This window comes from Mytilus galloprovincialis, chromosome 3, assembly GCF_965363235.1.
Source record: "Mytilus galloprovincialis chromosome 3, xbMytGall1.hap1.1, whole genome shotgun sequence".
Taxonomy (NCBI): domain Eukaryota; kingdom Metazoa; phylum Mollusca; class Bivalvia; order Mytilida; family Mytilidae; genus Mytilus; species Mytilus galloprovincialis.
In genome coordinates this window covers 102,714,627-102,735,661 of record NC_134840.1, presented here as the reverse complement: position 1 = coordinate 102,735,661, position 21,035 = coordinate 102,714,627, and the positions used below count along the sequence as shown (strand labels likewise).

The 21,035-nt window shown below is 32.1% G+C and overlaps 2 protein-coding genes across 2 annotated transcripts; both read right to left on the bottom strand.

Annotated features, from left to right (window-relative positions):
* Nucleotides 1-427: 427 nt before the first annotated feature.
* On the bottom strand, nucleotides 428-4,095 carry LOC143069599 (uncharacterized). The gene has a single exon (XM_076244313.1). The coding sequence runs from the start codon at nucleotides 4,093-4,095 to the stop codon at nucleotides 2,170-2,172; it is 1,926 nt and encodes a 641-aa protein (XP_076100428.1). The 3' UTR covers nucleotides 428-2,169.
* Nucleotides 4,096-5,213: 1,118 nt separating this feature from the next.
* Nucleotides 5,214-20,664, bottom strand: LOC143069600 (uncharacterized). The gene is made up of 5 exons (XM_076244315.1): nucleotides 20,544-20,664; nucleotides 16,779-17,195; nucleotides 16,350-16,579; nucleotides 11,983-12,403; nucleotides 5,214-5,915 (listed from the first exon to the last, which is right to left on the bottom strand). The coding sequence occupies exons 2-5, from the start codon at nucleotides 16,993-16,995 to the stop codon at nucleotides 5,215-5,217; spliced, it is 1,569 nt and encodes a 522-aa protein (XP_076100430.1). The 5' UTR covers nucleotides 16,996-17,195; nucleotides 20,544-20,664; the 3' UTR covers nucleotide 5,214.
* Nucleotides 20,665-21,035: the final 371 nt, after the last annotated feature.

The window sequence follows — 21,035 nt, the reverse complement described above, 5'->3', positions numbered from 1 at the left end:
ATTTCTGTTAAAGACAAGTATGTCCAAGTTGGAAGCAAACTCTTACAAAAATCTATGTAATAAGATCAAATTAAACATGTACACAATAGTGGTATTATTAGTATGTTTTCCTAATCATAAATCACATAACAAATGAAAACTTCCGGTTTTAACTAGTAATATCTCAATATGAACGAAGTATATGTTTCATATGTGCATTTCAAAAACTATAAATACATTTCCTTATCAATTATAGCTTATCAATTCAATATAAATGCAGGTTTAGAATAAAAGCATATGTGATATCTATACTATATCAACATATTTTTCTTTAAAATAAAACATATCTCTCTACTATAGTAGCATACCTAATCACAGTATTATTTAAAAAAATTAAATCATTGCTTTACAACTATAGCAAATCTTTTCATCATAGTGCAAGATTACATGTCTTTGTATTTTGTTGATAATACGAACCGATTTAAATACACATATTTGTAACAGATTTAGCAATATAAGCAATAACCAGTAATTCTCTTGAAAAAAGGTAGAATATCAAATTTGAAATATACTAGTAACATGTAATAAAATATACCACATACATCTAATTTAAAACTATTTTCTGACTAGAATGTTGATAAACCATAGAGTTAATATCATTGTATCCTCTTTGATAGACGATCATCAAAGCTGACTGACCACTCCTATCACACTTATTACAGTCTACTCCTCTGTCTAAAAATATATTCACTATTTGTGTAGGACCACATTTACAAGCCTCCATTAAATATGATCTGTCATATTAATCACATTTACTATAGTCCGCTCCTCTGTCTAACAACATCTTCGATATTTATGTATGACCATGTTTACAAGCCTTCATTACAGGAGACTAACCATCATTATCACATTTAAAACAATCTGCTAATCTATCTAACACCATCTTTACTATTTCTGTATAACCATGTTCACAAGCCTTCATTGCAGGTGACTGACCCATCCTATTACATTTATAATAGTGTTATCCTCTGTCTAACAACCTCTTTACCATTTCTGTATGACCATGTTCACAAGCCATCATTACAGGTGATTCATCCCAACTGTCACATTTATGAAAGTCTACTCCTTTGTCTAACAACATCTTTACTATTTCTGTATGACCATGTTCACAAGCCATCATTACAGATGATTCATCCCAACTGTTACATACCTATTGTGATTTTTATTACAGTCTGCTTCTCTGTCTAACAAACATCTCTACTATTTCTGTATGCCATGTTCTCAAGCCTTATTTCCAGGTGACTGATCAAACATGTTATATTTATAACAGTCTACTACTCTGTCTAACAACATCTTCACTATTTCTGTATGACCATGTTTACAAGCCTTCTAAACGGGTGACTCAGCCAACCAATAACATTTACACGTTCACAAGCCATCACTTAAGTTGATCGGTCATCGTCATCACATTTATTATAGGGTACTTCTCTGTCGAACAAAATCTTTTCTATTTCTGTATGACCATGTTAACAAGCCTTCGTTACAGGTGACTGTCCCCTCGAATCACATTTATTATAGTGTACTCCTCTGTCTAACAAGCATTCATTAGAGATATCTGACCATCATTATCACATTTATTACAGTCTACTACTCTGTCTAACACCATCTTTACTATTTCTGGATGACCATGTTCAAAAGCCGTCATTACAGGAGACTGACCCTCTCTGTCTAACAACAACTTCACTATTCCTGTATGACCATTTGTACAAACCTACTTTACAGGTGATTCAGCAAACCAATCACAATTATTACTGTCTGCTCCTCTGTCTAACACCATCTTTACTATTTCTGTATGACCATATTCACAAGCCATCATTACAGGTGACTTACCAATCCTATCACATTAATTACAGTCTGCTCCTCTGTCTAACAACATCTTTACTATTTCTGTATGACCATGTTTACAAGCATTCATAAGAGGTAACTGACCATCATTATCACCTTTATTATAGTCTGCTCTTCTGTCTAACACCATCTTTACTATTTCTGTATGACCATGTTCACAAGCCTTCATTACAGGCGACTCACCCAAACTGTCACATTTATTATAGACTGCTCCTTTGTCTAATAACATCTTTACTATTTCTGTATGACTATGTTCAAAAACCTTAGTTACAGATGACTGACCCTTCAAGTAAAATGTATAAACCAGTCTGCTCCTCTGTCTAACAACATGTTTACTATTTCTGTATGACCATGTTCACAAGCCTTCATTATAGGAGACTGACCCCCTCTGTCACATTTATTAAAATCTGATCCTCTGTCTAACAATATCTTTACTATTTCTGTATGGCCACGTTCACAAGCCATCAATAAAGGTGATCCGTCATCTTGATCACATTTATTACAGTCTACTCCTCTGTCTAACAACATCGTCACTATTTCTGTATGACCATGTACAACAGCCTTCATTACAGGAGACTGACCCCCTCTGTCACATTTATTAAAGTCTAATCCTCTGTCTAACAACATTTTTACTATTTCTGTACGACCTTGTTCACAAGCCATCATTAAAGGTGATCTGTCATCTTCATCACATTTATTATAGTCTACTCCTCTGTCTAACAACATCTGTACTATTTCTGTATGACCATGTACAACAGCCTTCATTACAGGAGACTGACCCCCTCTGTCACATTTATTTAAGTCTACTCCTCTGTCTAACAACATCTGTACTATTTCTGTATGACCATGCACACACGCCTTCATTACAGGTGATCTGTCATCTTCATCACATTTATTACAGTCTACTCCTCTGTCTAACAACATCGTCACTATTTCTGTATGATTCTTTGTACAAGCCTTCATTATAGGTGACCAACCATACCAATCACATGTGTTTAAGTCTGCTCCTCTGTCTAATAACATCTTTACTATTTCTGTGTGACCATGTTCACAAGACTTCAGTACAGGTGACTGTTTGTAACTGTCACATTCATTACAGTCTGCTCCTCTGTCTAACAGCATCTTTACTATTTCTGTACGACCATGTTTACAAGCCATCAATACAGGTGACTGACCAAACCCATCATATTTATTATAGTCTGCTCCTCTGTCTAACAACATCTTTACTATTTCTATACGGCCACGTTCACAAGCCATCAATAAAGGTGATCCGTCATCTTGATCACATTTATTATAGTCTACTCCTCTGTCTAACAACATCTTTACTATTTCTGTATGACCATGTACACAAGCCTCCATTACAGAAGACTGACCCCTTCTGTCACATTTATTAAAGTCTACTCCTCTGTCTAACAACATTTTTACTATTTCTGTACGACCTCGTTCACAAGCCATCATTAAAGGTGATCTGTCATCTTCATCACATTTATTATAGTCTACTCCTCTGTCTAACAACATCTGTACTATTTCTGTATGACCATGTACACAAGCCTTCATTACAGAAGACTGACCCCTTCTGTCACATTTATTAAAGTCTACTCCTCTGTCTAACAACAATTCTACTATTTCTGTATGACCATGCTTACAAGCCTTCATTAGAGGTAACTGATCAAACATGTAATATGTATTACAGTCTACTCCTCTGTCTAACAACATCGTCACTATTTCTGTATGATTCTTTGTACAAGCCTTCATTATAGGTGACCAACCATACCAATCACATGTGTTTAAGTCTGCTCCTCTGTCTAATAACATCTTTACTATTTCTATGTGACCATGTTCACAAGACTTCAGTACAGGTGACTGTTTGTAACTGTCACATTTATTATAGTCTGCTCCTCTGTTTAACAACATTTTTACTATTTCTGTACGACCATGTTTACAAGCAATCAATACAGGTGATTGACCAAACCCGTCACATTTATTAAAGTCTGCTCCTTTGTCTAACAACATCTTTACTATTTCTGTGTGACCATCTTCACAAGACATCAGTACAGGTGACTGTTTGTTACTGTCACATTCATTATAGTCTGCTCCTCTGTCAAGCAACATCTTTACTATTTCTGTACGACCATGTTTACAAGCAATCAATACAGGTGACTGACCAAACCCATCATATTTATTATAGTCTGCTCCTCTGTCTAACAACATCGTCACTATTTCTGTATGATTATATTCTCAAGCCTTCATTATAGGTGACCAACCATACGAATCACGTTTGTTTAAGTCTGCTCCTCTGTCTAACAACATCTTTACTATTTCTGTGTGACCATTCGTACAAGACTTCATTACAGGTGACTGTTTGTAACTGTCACATCTATTATAGTCTACTCCTCTGTCTAACAACATCTTTACTATTTCTGTACGACCATGTTTACAAGCAATCAATACAGGTGACTGACCAAACCCGTCACATTTATTAAAGTCTGCTCCTTTGTCTAACAACATCTGTACTATTTCTGTATGACCAAGTCCACAAGCCATCATTACAGGTGACTGACCATACCTGTCACATTTATTATAGTCTGCTCCTCTGTCTAAAAACATCTTTACTATTTCTGTATGACCATGTCTAGAAACAATCATCATGGGCGACTGACCTTGGTATGTATACATGTTGATATTTACCCCATGACCACAACACCACTTGACCATAGAAAAATCTCCTATATAACAACAATGTAATAAACAAGTACCAGAGGTATCGGCATCCCCCAACACCATTAAACAAGTGTTTTTACATGGTTTACCTTTATCCAAGATATTTGCTAGTTGTCGCTGGTTTGATATATCAAGTGTATTCAAATGACAAAGCAGTTTCTGTCTGAACAAAGGTATCTTCATATTGATATTACTAAATACATCTTGTAAGTTTCCATTGGACCAGTCATCAATCATTCTCTGTATGTACATCTTATGATATTTTTTAGGGATTAGAGTTATAAAAGGATCCATGTTATCTTTTGATTCCAATAAAAATCTTTCCTTGATCAAACCGCTGTCTGCATTCGTTATCAAGCAGTATATTATGTTTTCGCCATAGATCTTAACAAGAAAGTCAAATATTTTATCATGCAAAATTTTGTACATGTTTTGTTCTTTTTTTATAAATGTATGTGTAAGTGAGTCAAGTTCATCCTGTAATATAAGTCTTGATGTTCCCCGGTCTAATCTACATGCCTCACACGTGTTTTCAATGATAACCCTCGTCTCTTTATTCAACTTTTCTGTCAACATTTCCTCTGTCAACTTGTTGTTAAACATGACACATTAAGCCAAAGCACAGTATTTAGCGTGATGCCCTTTCTTTAAAAACTTATTAATCTCAGCTTCATAAATTGAAAATGGATTCTGAAAGAAATCTGTAATAACAATTTCAGGATTATCATGGTACAATTTACATAAAAGAGGAAAACAGTCATAAATATCATAAAAGTTACTAATCTCAGAGGCTTTTGCATTGAGGTACAACTTAGCTATTGATTTTTTTTCAGTTTTTGACAAGCAAATGTTTTCTGATAACATGTTACATACACATGACTTAAAAACTGATAAAGAATCAAACTTATCATCTTGGTACACTTGTAACCGACATGCTGCAAGTATTTTGGTTTGTTCTTGATTAAGATTTGGTTTTATTTCCTCCAGTATTGGTTCCCAACTTTTAATGTCACTCTGGTCCAGCGAAAAGTTTCCACATAAATCATCAACAACAAACAATGTTTTCTTATATGGATTGTAAAACCTCTTAATGTCACCTGGATCTGTCACAATAAGAACATCATATTCTTGTTCTGCCATTTGTAAAGCCACGTGTCGGAGTGTTGCTGTCTTTCCTACACCAGAACTAGCAGTTATAGTTACACAGCTGTTTTCATTGATACATTTGAGTACATATTGGGCAGCTCTTGTATTTATAAACATGGTCTCATCATTGTCTCTCCAATCTTCAAGTGTATCATTAATTCTTTCTGAAATATAAATAAAGAAATATCTAGATAATATACTGTGGATTCATTATTAATCTTGGTATACCAATTGTTGTGGATTTTATGGGAACAGGTGAACTACATATCTAAATGTTCATTGAGGTACACGTTTTCTACTGTGTTGAATGCAGATTTTGGCAAAACAACAACATTAAATATCCACGAAAATGCAAGATTCGGTCAATCAACATAAATTGGTACCAACGACAATTAATGAATCCACAGTAGTTCATCTTTTCATTACAGGAATAATCAGCTGATTGCGGTATTATATCTGTGTGTATAATTGGAATACATTCATTTCTTGTAAATCAGTGTTCTCATGATTACTTCTATAACTTTCTTAAAACTTCATTTTTATCCTTTTTTTACTGTTTATATTTTCTCTCTTTCCAATATAGTATCAAATACTAAATCCCAAATTTTATTTTACATATTGTTGATCTAGTAGTGGCGTAGTGCTGATATTTTTTTTCTGTTGTCATTGTCTCTTTTTTTTCATTTATTTTTTACCAAACACAAAAAGGGAAAACACAAGAGTGCATACGCTGAAATGTCTTGTCTTTTTTACTAACCATTGATTTGAAGTTTATAGTCCTAAATATTTAGCTTTACTACATAAACTTAACATGATGCAAAAAATTGAGGCCAGGTCAGAAACCGAACAAAAAATATATGTACACCTTACAATCATTCAAAACACCAAATATAGTTGACCTATGGCTTATCGTTTCTAAGATGTAGATTTCACCAAGAAAACTAAACATTGACCAACGAACCATGAAAATGAGGTCAAGTAGTTGTCAAAGGTACCAGGCTTATAATTTGATACGCCAGACGCACTTTTCGTCTACATAAGATGCTCAGAGCTTAATAGTTAGAAAACCAAACAATTATAAAGTTGACCTATTGCTGATAGTTTGAGAAAAACAGACCAAATCATAAAGACTTAACACTGAGCAATGAAAATGAGGCGAAGGTCAAATAAAACCATCTTAAAATATTTCCATACACCAAATATAGTTGACCTATTGAATATAGTATTAGAAAAAGACTAAACCTTAAAAACATAATTTTGACAACTGAAGCATTAAAGTGAGGTCAAGTTCAGATGACACCTGCCATTTGGAAATGTACACCTTACAATCATCTCATACACCAAATATAAAAGACCTTTTGTTTTTAGTATCTGATATGTGGACTTGACCACCAAAACTTAACCTTGTTCACTGATCAAAGGAATGAGGTTGAGGTGAAATGAAAACTATCTGCCAGTATGTGGTGGTCATGAGGACCCTGCAAGGTACGCACATACTAAATAAAGTAATCATATTAATCATTATAAGACAGAAATTAACATTACACAAAATCTTTACTTTTTCAGGTGGTCATTGCATATAGTATATAGTATAGTAAATAAAAAGAATGGGGCATGTGTCCATGCATGGGACACAGACGATGCCCCCACTTTCATATATCGTTATAAAGGGACATAACTCAAGATCTGTAAAAGTGACGAAACCAAAATTTGAAATGGATCTGCGTTTTTTGGTAATAAGCTTTGTGTATAAGTTTCATAACATTTAGTTGCGGCAAACTAAAGTTAGAGAACGTAAACAAAATAAATCTGCATTTTTTTTTTCATTTGTAAAGGGGCATAACTCTGAAGGAATAAAAGTGACGTCACATAAATTAAAATTTGATCTGTGTTTTGTAGTAATTAGTAATGTGTTTAAGTTTTATAACATGTAGTTGAGGCAAACTAAAGTTAGAGAACGGATACGAAAAATGGAGCATTTTTTTTCTTTTTTGGGGGGAATAACTCTAGAACGGTAAAAGTGACGCCGGCCAAATTCAAACTTGACCTGTGTTTTGTGATAATAAGCATTTTGAATAAGATTCATAACATTTGGTTGAGGCCAGACATGGAGCGAATTACAGTGCAATTATATTGCAATTGCTTTGACAAAACGATGCATTGAATTACAATTACAATTAAAATTGAGAATGGAAATTGGGAATGTGTCAAAGAGACAACAACCCGACCACAGAACAGACAACAACAACAGAAGGTCACCAATAGGTCTTCAATGCAGCGAGAAATTCCCGCACCCGGAGGCGTCCTTCAGCCGGTCCCTGAACAAAAAGATATACTAGTTCAGTGATAATTGACGTCATACTAAACTCAAAATTATAAACAAGAAACTAAATGTAAAAATAATACAAGACTAACAAAGGCCAAAGGCTCCTGACTTGGGACAGGCGAACAAATGAGGCGGTGTTAAACATGTTTATGAGATCTCAACCCTCCCCCTACACCTCTAGCCAATGTAGAAAAGTAAACGCATAACAATACGTTTAATAAAAGTCAGTTCAAGAGAAGTCCGAGTCCGATGTCAGAAGATGTAACAAAAGAAAATAAACAAGATGACAATAATACACAAATAACAACATACTACTAGCAGTTAACTGACATGCCAGCTCCAGACCTCAATTAAACTGATTGAAAGATTATGTCTTCATTATATGAATATTAGGCACAATCCCTTCCGTTAGGGGTTTATTATCATACCATCATAAAATATATGAGAAGAGCATAACCCGTGTCATGCCAACAACTGGTTTTTAAATAAATATGTTTAGTTCCGATGCAAAGACCCTAAAAGTGAATCAATATTAAAGCCAAAATATACAATCTTTAATGACCTTGCAACAGTATCGTAACTATATCCCTTCTTATAAGTCTATTTAAAGGTTTTGTTAGCATGCATTTATCAAAATAATGCATTACAATACAATTACTATTGCAAAGTACTGCATTGAAATACACATTACATTTGTAAATGTAGTACAATGTATTATCAAAAAAAAATCAATCATTTTGAAAAACAACATTAAGTTGCAAAAGAATCTTGCATATGCAATAACTGTTCCGTATGCATCTTAAATTAAAGTATCAAGTAAAATGTCTATTCAATACAACTATTACAGTTTAACATCATAAGGGTTTCAAGGTATTATACATCTCTGTGTTTTCTCTTAAATGAGATTACAGAGATGGAGTTGAATATTTATTTGAACTTATGTCAACTTCACTTTTATAAATATACACTTGTTTTATTAATTTCAAACAAAAATTTACTGAGAATTTCTTTCCTAATTGAATAATAAACAAAGAGCTTAATTTATTATCAAGTGTCGAAATGGCGAAGAATTGAATATAATTAGTGTTTTATCACAATGGTAATTTTTTTTTGTTATTTAAAATCATGACCAGGTATTTACTGATGTTTTGACAACAATAAAACACTTTTACAGTAATGCTTTTCTAATTAAAAAAATCAATATCCAAAAGATGATGTTTTAAATTAATCTAGAAATCTTAAATTCTGCTTTAGCTAAACTCACTATCTATGAAAGATATATAATATAAAAGTAATGCCATTAAATTACATGTGCATGTAATGCAAAAATGGCTGCATTACACATTATATGCAATTTCTTGAGAAAATGCAATGCAATACCATGCATTACAATTACAAATTTGCATTACCCAATTGAAACTGATAGTAAGATAACAGAAACAAAACAATTCAGCATTTTTTTTCATTTGTAAAGGAGCATACATGTAACAAAACAAGGAAAGTGACGCCACATGAATTCAAACTTGATCTGTATCTTTAATTAATTAACATTGTGTATGAGTTTTATACATGTAGTTGAGGCAAACTAATAGGCGAGTGACTTTAATCATAAATTAAATTGCTAATGCACCCATCTAACACACGGCTAAATTATATATCATTTGTGAGCTACACATCTGTACTATCTGATTTGCCCGGTCGTAAAATAGTACGTTGCAATTTCTGTCAAATCAAGATCAAAGGTCAAGGACGAATAAGTACATATTTTCTAAGATTTCAGTTTGATTGCATAATATGACTTTTATATACTAAATTCACATATGCAAACAATATAAACTTTTAGCAAAGAGATTAACAGTCATTAATTAAATGCATTTTTAAATATTCAAAGCGTGTTTTTGATAGACAGCACATGTTTCCTGAAATTCGAGTAAAAGTTAACAAAATGTGTGAAATCACAAATGTTTCTTTCTGATGCAACTGCTAATCACTGAAAACTAAGTAAAACCCTGCAATAACTATCAAAGAAGTTTTTTGACATCATAAATTTCCAACCATTATGCTTACTTCTAATCAAACAGCAAATCATAACAACTCATACAGTTGCCCAAAATACCACCACTTGCGAAAAAACAGCTTTTAAGCATTTCTTCCTATTTAAACATTGTATGTGGTCAATATCAGATTTAAAAAAAACAAATTCTTTGAAAGAATTTGAAAAATTTAAAGTAAAAAAATATGTGCGAGAATCATACTATTGCTTGAAAAATGTGATAAACTAAGCGGAAATTGAAATCTGCATTGTAACTTCCAGACTAAAATAAACATCTTTCGACTTTTCTAATTGTTTGATTTGTAGATTTATTATAAATATTGATGTATTGAAAAGACCTTTTATTTATTTAATGTGAAGAAAAAAAAGGAAATAAAAAAGACAAAAAAATGAAAAATAAAATGATGAAAATTGAAATTTCAAAGAATAAAAAACCCAGTAAACACATCATAAAACTTTTTGATTGCTTAAATTGCGTTGTTTATTGTTTAAATGCATTAATTCATCAAATAAGAATAATTTTGAAGAAAAAAATCCATAAATACGCAAAGAATAAGTTACAAGGAGACTACTTGAATAGCTTGAATGAATAGTTCATTTTCATCCGAGGATGACATCATGCAAGAGCTTCTGATGACAACTGAAAAGAAGCTATCATTATCTTAAAATTTCCACTTTATAGATGATGTCATCTTACTACATGTGCAAAACTTGTGACAATGTTGGACTCGTATTTTCCATTAAAATTTTAAAAAAAAACCTCAACAAATATAATTTACTCTATCACGTTCTGACATTTCATGCTATGAAATTTACCTCCCTGTTGACTTCGTGATGGACAGGTATTAATGACTTTCCAGATTTGATCTCTAGCATCCCAAACTACCAACCTGACCTCTCGTGTTGATAACCTCTAACATTAATAAATTGCTTCGCTGAGCGAAGCTGGATACGACCGCAGAGGTCCAACCTTGAACAGTTGGAGCAAAAATGAACACAATATTTTCGCTTGATAAAAAAAATATAAATTTGAAGAAAATTTTCTGTTTTATTTCTGAAATCTGAAATGAGAAATGAGAAAAAAATGCCATAGAAAATGACATTACTATAATAATTATTCCTTAATCTTTATTTTAAAAATAGTAACTTCTAAAAATAAATTGACAACTAATCATCTCAAGACAATACAACATTTCTTTATACATGATTTAAAAGCAGTTTAAGGGAGGTAATCAAACATTGTACTTAAAGTAATATTTTGTGTTCGGATTACCTTCCCCACACTGCTTTTAAACTGTTCATTAACCTGTAAATCCTTGTATTTCTCCCTTTTTGCCCCTCATTCCTGAATGGTTTGAGCAATAACCCCCAAAGCCAATCCTTACCATCCCTTTGTGATATGGAATCGTGTGGTATAATTTCAGAGAGATCCATACACTGTTCCACCAGTTATTGTCTGAAAACTAGAAATATGCGTATTTGGGCCCTTTTTTGGCCTCTAATTCCTAAACTTTTAGGACAATAATCTTAAAATCAATACCATTCTTCCTTTTGTGGTTATAAACCTTGTGTATTAACTTCATAGATTTCTATTTACTTATACTTAAGTTATTGTCCGGAAACCAAATGTCTTCGGACGACGCGGACGACGACGACGACGACGTGAAACCAATACACGACCCCAAAATTTTTGCAGTCGTATAAAAACTATCAACCGACGCTCTTTTTCTAATCTCCACCCAAGAAATTAACATATCAACAATTGAGATGGTTAATCACATTCTGAATAAGTGAAAATTTGATCTAAAAATATATTGAGTAGATGAACCCCAAGTCACCTCAAACTATTTACCTCTTATATTCCATGGTACAGTATCCTTTTGAGAAATCTTCATTATTTCCATTTCATTGGTTACTTTCCTATGGTCATCCTGTAATACCTCATGGGATTTCTTCACCTCAGTATGTGACCGCTTTACTTTTGTATGGTCATCCTGTAATACTTCATGGGATTTCTTCACTTCAGTATGTGACCGCTTTACTTTTGTATGGTCATCCTGTAATACCTCATGGGATTTCTTCACTTCAGCATGGTGTTCTTGTAGTAATTCATGAGATTTTATCAAACTTTCAAATGATTCTTTCAGCTCTCGAATTTCATTATTGGAATGTTTGATGTCCATAATTATTTCTTGGTTGGTTTGATCTAAAGGTTTGGTTTTTAGATGATCACACTCCTGCTTCATTTTCTCCCCACCTAATCTATCTATAGCCTGTCAAATATACCATAACCATTTTTGAGTTATTCTATGAGGTATTACCCTTTTGAAATTCTTGTTAACTTGAATAAAAATTGCAGATTTAGAAGGAAATCTTGCAAATCTTTGTCTCACAAAGAACCAATGAGCAATGGACTTCATCCAACAGCTCACACAAATCTGGTGGTAGCAATCATTTCGGTAAAGTACTATGGAAATACTATTGGCCTTATCCAAGTGCTTGTTACTTTGAAACAAAAAACTGCAAAATCAAGGAATACTGCACCCAAAACATTGCAAAACCATTCCCAACCATGTAAATTAAATTCTATACACGAATTCTTAGTATAGTAAAAGACCACACTCATTTATTTGATATTTTAACCTTGGCTCGCATCCTTTGAATTTCTCTGACTTGTTTTTTCTCTAAATGTGCGTATTCAAGTTTGATTATAATAAGCCTCACTTATAAGGTAACATGAACTTAGCCAAAAGTTTGGTGATAAACATGTAAAACAAACAAGAACATCTATACAACTTCCAAAACCTTAGAAATTCAAACGTTTAATTTTACAAAATTTATGAAAACACAATTCCAATTAATTCATAAGATTCCAATCACATGACAAACAAGGACAATCTTATAAACCATTTGAAGCTTTCCATGAAATTTGCAAACTTCTTTGGATTAAACTAATGCTGCAGACGGCACAATAATTAAGATAATAGGAAAAGATATCATAACTAAAACTTCCTCTGTTGTTATCATTGATATTGTTGATAATAGACAAGGTAATAATAGGTCTCATTCCAAATAAATCCAAAAAAATCGATGAAGTAAGCATATTATAGATTAGATTACTAGTAACATACACTTGATGATCTCTTATCTATATTTAAAACTAAAGACTCTTATGAACCTGTGTGACTCACTTTAGTCATATCCAACAATGAAAACGAGAATAGAATGCATGAAAAAAATAACTGTTTAGTTGTCTTTGCATTACCACTGTGGATTATTCATTATTTGTTGGATACCAATTTTCGATGGTTTCGTGTGTACAGTTGATACACGAATTAAAATGGTCAACGAAATACAAATTTTGCATGCAGAGATTGGCAAAACCAGGTTATCAAATATCTAAGAAAATTCAAGTTTTTCTAAATCCACGAAAATTGATACCCACGAAAATAAATGAATGCACAGTAAACAATTTGTCTGTTGAGCTTCTCTCTATCTTCTTTAGATTTTGCTTAAAAAGCAAAACAAGGGTAAACAAAAGTGCATGCTGTTCGGTTTGAGCCTAGGCTCCGTGTTGAAAACCTATAACGATTTACTTTTAAAAGTTATGACTTGGAATGGGGACCCCATGGATGAAAATTCAACGATGGAGGAACTTTTACCATGCCAATTCCCGCGTCTACGGCGTGGCATGATCGAAAACATTTTATTCCTTCATTTCCATGTAAGGAGTGGTAAACAGGCTGATATATATTGCTTATTTTATTTATTTCAAAATAGAAAAACAAATGTTTTCATTTATGGTCATTTGTAACAATTCCAATGCCAAGCCTGCGTTTCTCCCCCTTTGTCAAGAATGATATGCTGTCCTTGGGGTTCCCACTTTGTTTTCCCGCTATTTTGGTAAATGAATAGGGCTTAATAAAATTAACGGTACCAATTTTCTTGCACCAGATGCGCATTTCGACAATACATGTCTCTTCAGTGATGCTCGTGGCCAAAATATTTGAAATCCAAAGCTTATATAAAAGATGAAAAGCTATAATCCAAAAGGTCCAAAAAAGTATAGCCAAATCCGTGAAAATCTTAAAAATCGCATGGATATTATTTTTTTTCACTATCAAATTCAGAACCGGAATCGACGATTCGCAGCATCAAATTCAAGAAGTTTCGTACTCGTTTTGTAAAACGATGAAAAACAAAATTTATGGGCAAATGTTTACAACTTATTTTTTTTAATAACTTTAGATAGCTTATTTTATAGAAATATTTTTACTATGCAACATTCATCTTTCGATTCTGAATTAAAACCGGAAGAGCAGATGTATCAATTTGATTGTAAATTACGGAATGAATTCGTAATTACGATACGAAATTTCTTAAGATAATATCAAGTTGCAGTTGATAATTGTGTATTTACTTTTAAACTTGTAAAGATATTAAATAATAAATAAATTTGGTGTATTTACTGTCTTCTGATTGGTTAAAATTATTAGTTTTATTTTCAATGTTGTCAATTTTGATGGCGACACGCCCACTCTGACGTTGTGTATTCATACGCCAACATGTGTGTACGTTGTTATTGTTCATATAAACAATTAAAAAAAACTTTAAGCCTTATTTTTGAAAGAAATTTATTTATAATGAATGGCAATAATTTATTTTGATTTTATTGAACCATAAAACTAATTTTTGACTCTTCACATTTTACATAATCCGCTTCGCGGATTATTCAATGTGAAGAGTCAAAAATTAGTTTTATGGTTCAATAAATTAAAAATAGATAATAGCCATTCATTAATTATCGATAATCGCTGTGCTCGTGTTATATGGCATAAATAATGTTCAGTTTAACATCTTATTTTGTACTTGTTTAAAAAGGGGAATACTGATTGCGTAGGTCGCCAATATAAGCACGTGTTCGACTGAAAAAACTTTTTTTCTTTATTACTGGATTTAACATTTATTTTTTTTTTTATCTAAATTTCCATTTGCTGAAAATTTTAATTAAATAATGCAATCATGCAGTCGTCTATCTTGTTCTCCTGTCAGGTGTGTCGATCTACCTGTACATGTGATTAGTGATATTTCGGCCGGATATCCCTCAGGGCATTAAAACTTTAATCAGGTGGACCCCTTATATTATAATACAATAACCTAAGGGTTAAATGATTATAATTGTAAACAAAAATGGCGGCTACTAGAAAAACGGAAACAAATTTTGAAAATGGCGGATATCATTTGACGATGGTGGAAGATAATTTAACGATGGCGGGCATCTTTTGACGATGGCGCATGATAATTTAACGATGGCGGGCCGCCATCGTTAAACAGGCCATGGAGATCCCTTTGGATTGATATTTGTTTCATTTGCACTCATACAACATCTTCTTATATCTATACACTAAATGTCTCACCCTTTTTACTAACCATTGATATTATGTTGATAGTCCTAAATAAAAACAACTTTACTACAACTATTACATACACTTTAATTTGTTCACTGATCCATGATATGAGTTACAGGTCAAGTGAAAACTGTCTGACTGGCAATGAGGACATTACAAGGTACGCACACACTAAAAACAGTTATCTTATTACCCATAACAAGAGACAAATTCAGAATACTAAAATTTTAACTTTTTTTCAAATGGACAATGGACATGTGGCGGAAGCTTCATAACATAATGTATATGTATACAAAGTATGAAAGATCCAGGTCTTTAATCTTCTGAAATGTTAGGCTTTAACACTGCCGCAGCCGCTGGATCACTATCGATGTTGAGCTGTCTGTTACAGTAGTCAAACGTTCGACAAAAACTACATTTTTAAGTACTTGCTGAAATAGGAAAATGAGGACAAGCACAATTGATATATGACAGATGGAAACATTGAAATATAAGGCATCTGTATACAAAGTTTAAAGCATCTAGGTCTACTAGCTTTTAAAATATAAAGGGTGTTATTTACAAATAGTTAACAAAGCTGCTGTAGCCGATGATGCAGCTGCCCCAAATATGCATCCCTATATTATGTTATATGATTCATGTATGTCTCACATTCTGCAAATTTTGTTGCATGTGAGAGGACTAAAATCAGAAGCATATATTTTCCATAAATATTTTTTACACAATTGTGTGTTCAACATGTTTAAGGCAAATTAAATATCTTCCAACAGGTGACCTAAAATCAGTTAAATGAACCTATATATAAACATACATTAGTTATATCAGTCCAAGCAGTATTGAAGAACCCTGATTCTAGCTTGCCATCATCTAAATGAGCCAGGTAATTCCTGTAGTGTTTGATCCTTGCTAAATCTGCAGCATGAGTGGTCTCCATTGCAGAAGGTAGACGGTCAAATCCACAAAGAGGAGGGGTGATTGGAGTCAAATTCCTCAGTAATAATATCACCAAAGTCACATCAAATGTTTTAGAATCTGGTACATCTAGAATATTCATAAGATAATAAAGGTAATAAAAGTAAAACAAATTGCAAGTTTGTTCTTTAATCAATACATTTTTAGCCAAAACAGAAAGTTTGGCCATGAAAAATATATATAAACATCTTAAAGCGAGGTTTTTCGTACACTTTCTAGGAATCTATCAAAGAGCAGGGTATTATAAAATAGTAATTTCTGCACTTACCAGGAAATCTTGGAAACAGAAGGTTCCACTGTGATTGGTTGATTATATGCTTCTTTTTTAAGTCAAACAATTTGTTATACTCCTTCTTTATTGTAGCATCTAAACATACTGGAGCAAATTCACCATCAAAGAAAGTTCTAGCTGCACGAGGAGAAATTCCTGTTAATAACAAACTCATTCGAACATAGTTTTCTTCCACTACAGTAAGGGATGCCATAGTTAAGTCTCCTTTATTATTTTCCTTACTGTTGACAGAATTATATCAAGCAAAAGATATTAATTAAAATTTTCAAGTTAGAGTATATTCACTACTTAATATAGGACAATAATTCCTGGCATTCAAGTTGGATTAAATCTTGGTTGTTGTCCATCTTATGAGGAAAACCACTTTGAAATCTGGAATATACTTTTTGTTTACTGAAAAATAAGATATAACTGAATTTAAATGTCTGAACAGGTCAATTGCATGCTTTTTTGTATAGTTCCTGAATATACTGATATTTGTTTCTCCTTTTAGTATATTTTGCATATTACAAAGTAAGTAATTTCTAAAAACACATTAGAAGTTCACGAAAATCATCATTTACAGGCCAATCACAATTGATGGTACATGTATAGATCTTGTCAAAATAGTTAACAAGTTCTGAGGGCTAGGATGAAAAATTTGTCCTTCGTTTTTTTTATTTATAGTTGTACTATCCGTTCTGCCTTTTTATTTTTCACTCTATACGTTCCTTCCTTCTTTTATTAGGTTATCCGAAATTATTTAACATAAATTGTCATCCTGTCTTTTTTGGGGGGGTTGAGGGGTTGGGGGAGTGCTTTTTTCTGACAAAGTGTCTCATCCTGACCTTTTTTTACTCAAAACTCCTGTCATGCCTATTTTTCAAAATTTCATTCTAGTCCCCTCCTTTCTCCACCCTTAAAATGAAATGGTAGTCATTTAAGTCCTCATACTTATCTCAGCATTTTTGTTTATCTTTAGGTATTGATGATAAGTTTTGCTGATTACCATCATGACCATGTTAACATTTTCGATATATATATATACTTTTGTCTTTATGATTTTAAAAGAAAAAATATCTTTAAGGGGCAGTATCAACGAAGGAGATAAAAAGATAAAAAAAAAATGATTTGTTTTTCAAAAATTTATTAAAGCTGAATAGAGAAATAACAATTTACCCTAATCATGATAGACAATCAGATTGGTTTAATATCATAGAAACAATGGTTAAAACATCACTGAAGTAAGGTTATCTCAATCATGTCAAGTATTGTAGATGATTGTGATTTTATGGGACTTTGATTTGGATAAACAAGTGTTATATGGTCTCATATTCTGGTACGGTTCATCATAACTTTTTTGCTAATATGGCTGTATTCATACCACAAATGTCACTCTGAGTACGACAAACCCATTCACCTGGAAAAGTAATAATGCATAGCAGGAACTAGATAATTGAACTTTAAAAGCATTTTGTGTTTCAGAAAATTAAATTTTAGACGAAAGACATATGTTACAAAATACACATCTGTCCAATAAAACTTCTAAAGAATTTGTAACTCAAGTATAACTAAAGGGAATTGAGCGAGTTCTAAGAAAGGATTTCATAGACAATGAATGTATAGTATTTTATGTACTTTAGTAAATGCTCTCCACATATTTTAAAATATATATGAAAAATAATTTGGTTTTGGATCTTAAGATTTCACACCAGTTAGGAACATCATATAAACCCCTTTGATCATATAAATACGAGAGTCAATGTGGGCATATACAAAAGATAAAATATTTGGGAACGTTATGCATTCCCAAAATGTTTTATCTTGTGTATATGCACACAATTACTTATTTTTCTATACAATATTGCATTTCAATATGAAATATTTTACGAAATAATAGTGTATTGTTTTGTAAGTGCATCGTATATGTGAATGCTGCCTATCAAGTGCACTTTATTGGAACATTGAACATTCTTAATGTGACACTATCTTTGTAATAATTTCATAAAATGAAGATACCTATTCACATATGATTTTGAAATATACACACCTTTTTCAATACTACACATATCACTAGAAAAATGCAGCATTTTTTTACACTTTAAAAGTTTAACATTCATGGACAGAAACTTTTCAAACTCATCGTTGATTTCCAGTGGTCAAAACTAGAAGACAAAAAAACACTTGTGTTAAGGGATAACATTTTGTGTTTAGACTGTAACTTACATTAACTTGCATGTGTCCATTTAAGTTACCAATTTGTTGAATGTTGTACTACTTCTTTCTTGAAACAAATCAGATACAAAATACAGGTAACAAACGTCGGAAATAAACTGCTGTATAGGTTTTTGCACTTTTAGTCATGTTGATTTTTTCATATCAACAAGTTTTTTTTAAAAAGATATTGTACTGAAAAGCATTTTCGAAACTGGTTTTAAACAAATTGATGAAGTGAAATGGTGCTGAAAGAAAATCATTTAATAAAAAGACGCTTTCAATTACACCATTGACACAAAGGAATGCATAATAGCTCGTGTTGTAATCTGAGAAATTCTTTTAAATGGCTTAGATGTAAAGTTTAAATACGACCTTTCTTTTTATTAAAGTATACACAAAAAGAATGTGTCACTACTTAAAGTGCTTTAATGTCTCAATGTTCAACTGTCTATGTAATTCAAACATTATGACACTACGCCAATAAATGTAGCCTACCTTTCCGACTCTCGTTCATTCAAAACAATCTTTTATATTTGTTACAATGAAAAACTGTGATTTCCGAAATCAGGTATCACCAAGTGTAAATTAAAAAATAAGATATTGAATCAAGGGTTCTAAGCTCTAAAGAAAATATGTTGTCACGGTTGTTGACAACTGATTGACCGTAACGGATTATTTGTGTCACAGATGAAAGCGTATATTGTTCAAATTGTCTTGACCACAAGCCTGTTCCCTTTTCCTCAAATGTAACATCCTCAAATGTGTAATTGTTTTATCAACATGATAGGTACAATAAAAGAAACAAGATAATTTTGTCCTTCTGCGGGATCTGCGATAACTTCTCATTTTGGGAGGGTTTGTCATTGAGACACCTCTCCGCAACTCTCAATTTCTTGCTTTTTTTTCTTTTCTTTTTTTTTTTTTTATCGCTAATGAAAATGTATCTGGAACTCAATTAAAAAGAATGAAAACAACTCTTTATGCATTTCATGAGTTCGAAAAGCTTTTCTAAAGTTATCTTCATTAGAAATGCCAAAAAAAACCCGAATATTTGAAAGACAATGATGTACAAAATTGAAACGTTTGAAGAGCTATATTGTTAACAAGGACTTATAAACAATAGCCAACCCATATAAGCCCAACCTTAAAAGGTACTCGAAAATTAACAACTAAAATTGATACATATAAAAAAGAAATACAATTTCAGTATTTTTCGAGAAATAAGTACCTTAAAAACGAAACATGTCGTTATTTATGATACAATCGAGCATTCCATACTTTTTCTTTCAGATGTTACTTTTTATGTATACCGAAATGTGTTGTCACACAAAAAGCAAAGACAAAGATGCAGTTTCCAGTCTCACGTCAATGTAATAAAAAGAACGAGTAATGTGTAGGCTAACTCATAATAAATATTTAATGTTTATTATAGAATAATTTATTTGTGATACCATAGTCAAAATAATAACCATGACAGTTAAATGATTGTATCAGATAATACTATAGTAGTATAACATATTGACAACGAATAAAAAAATAACTTACTTTGTTTCTTTTTCGATAGTGCGAATCAAAAACCTGATATTATAATGGATTTTATAATGTCAACCAAGTTTTAAACATTTGCATATCCAGTTAATAATTTCTATTGAAAATATTGTACTTGAATTTATCTAACTCCAAATCCCTGTTTGTCTTAAAACCATCAGATGTAGAATGACTAAATGCATATAAATAGTAATTGTACTAATAAGCTTTTCAAAACCGGTTTTAAACTCTTTATTAAAGTGAAATGGAGCTAGACGATACTACGTTATTTAAAAAAAAAACGCCCTATACAAAGACGATATTTAAACATTATACCTCATACTGAAATCAGAGCTTATCATTTAAATGGCTTGCTCGCTAAATTTAAAAACTACCTTACTATTTTATAAAATTGTACACGCATAGTAATATCTCATTACTGAAAAAGCTTAAGAATCTACGTTTTGGAAACATTATGAAACTTCGCTAATAAAATTCAATTAGCAATGC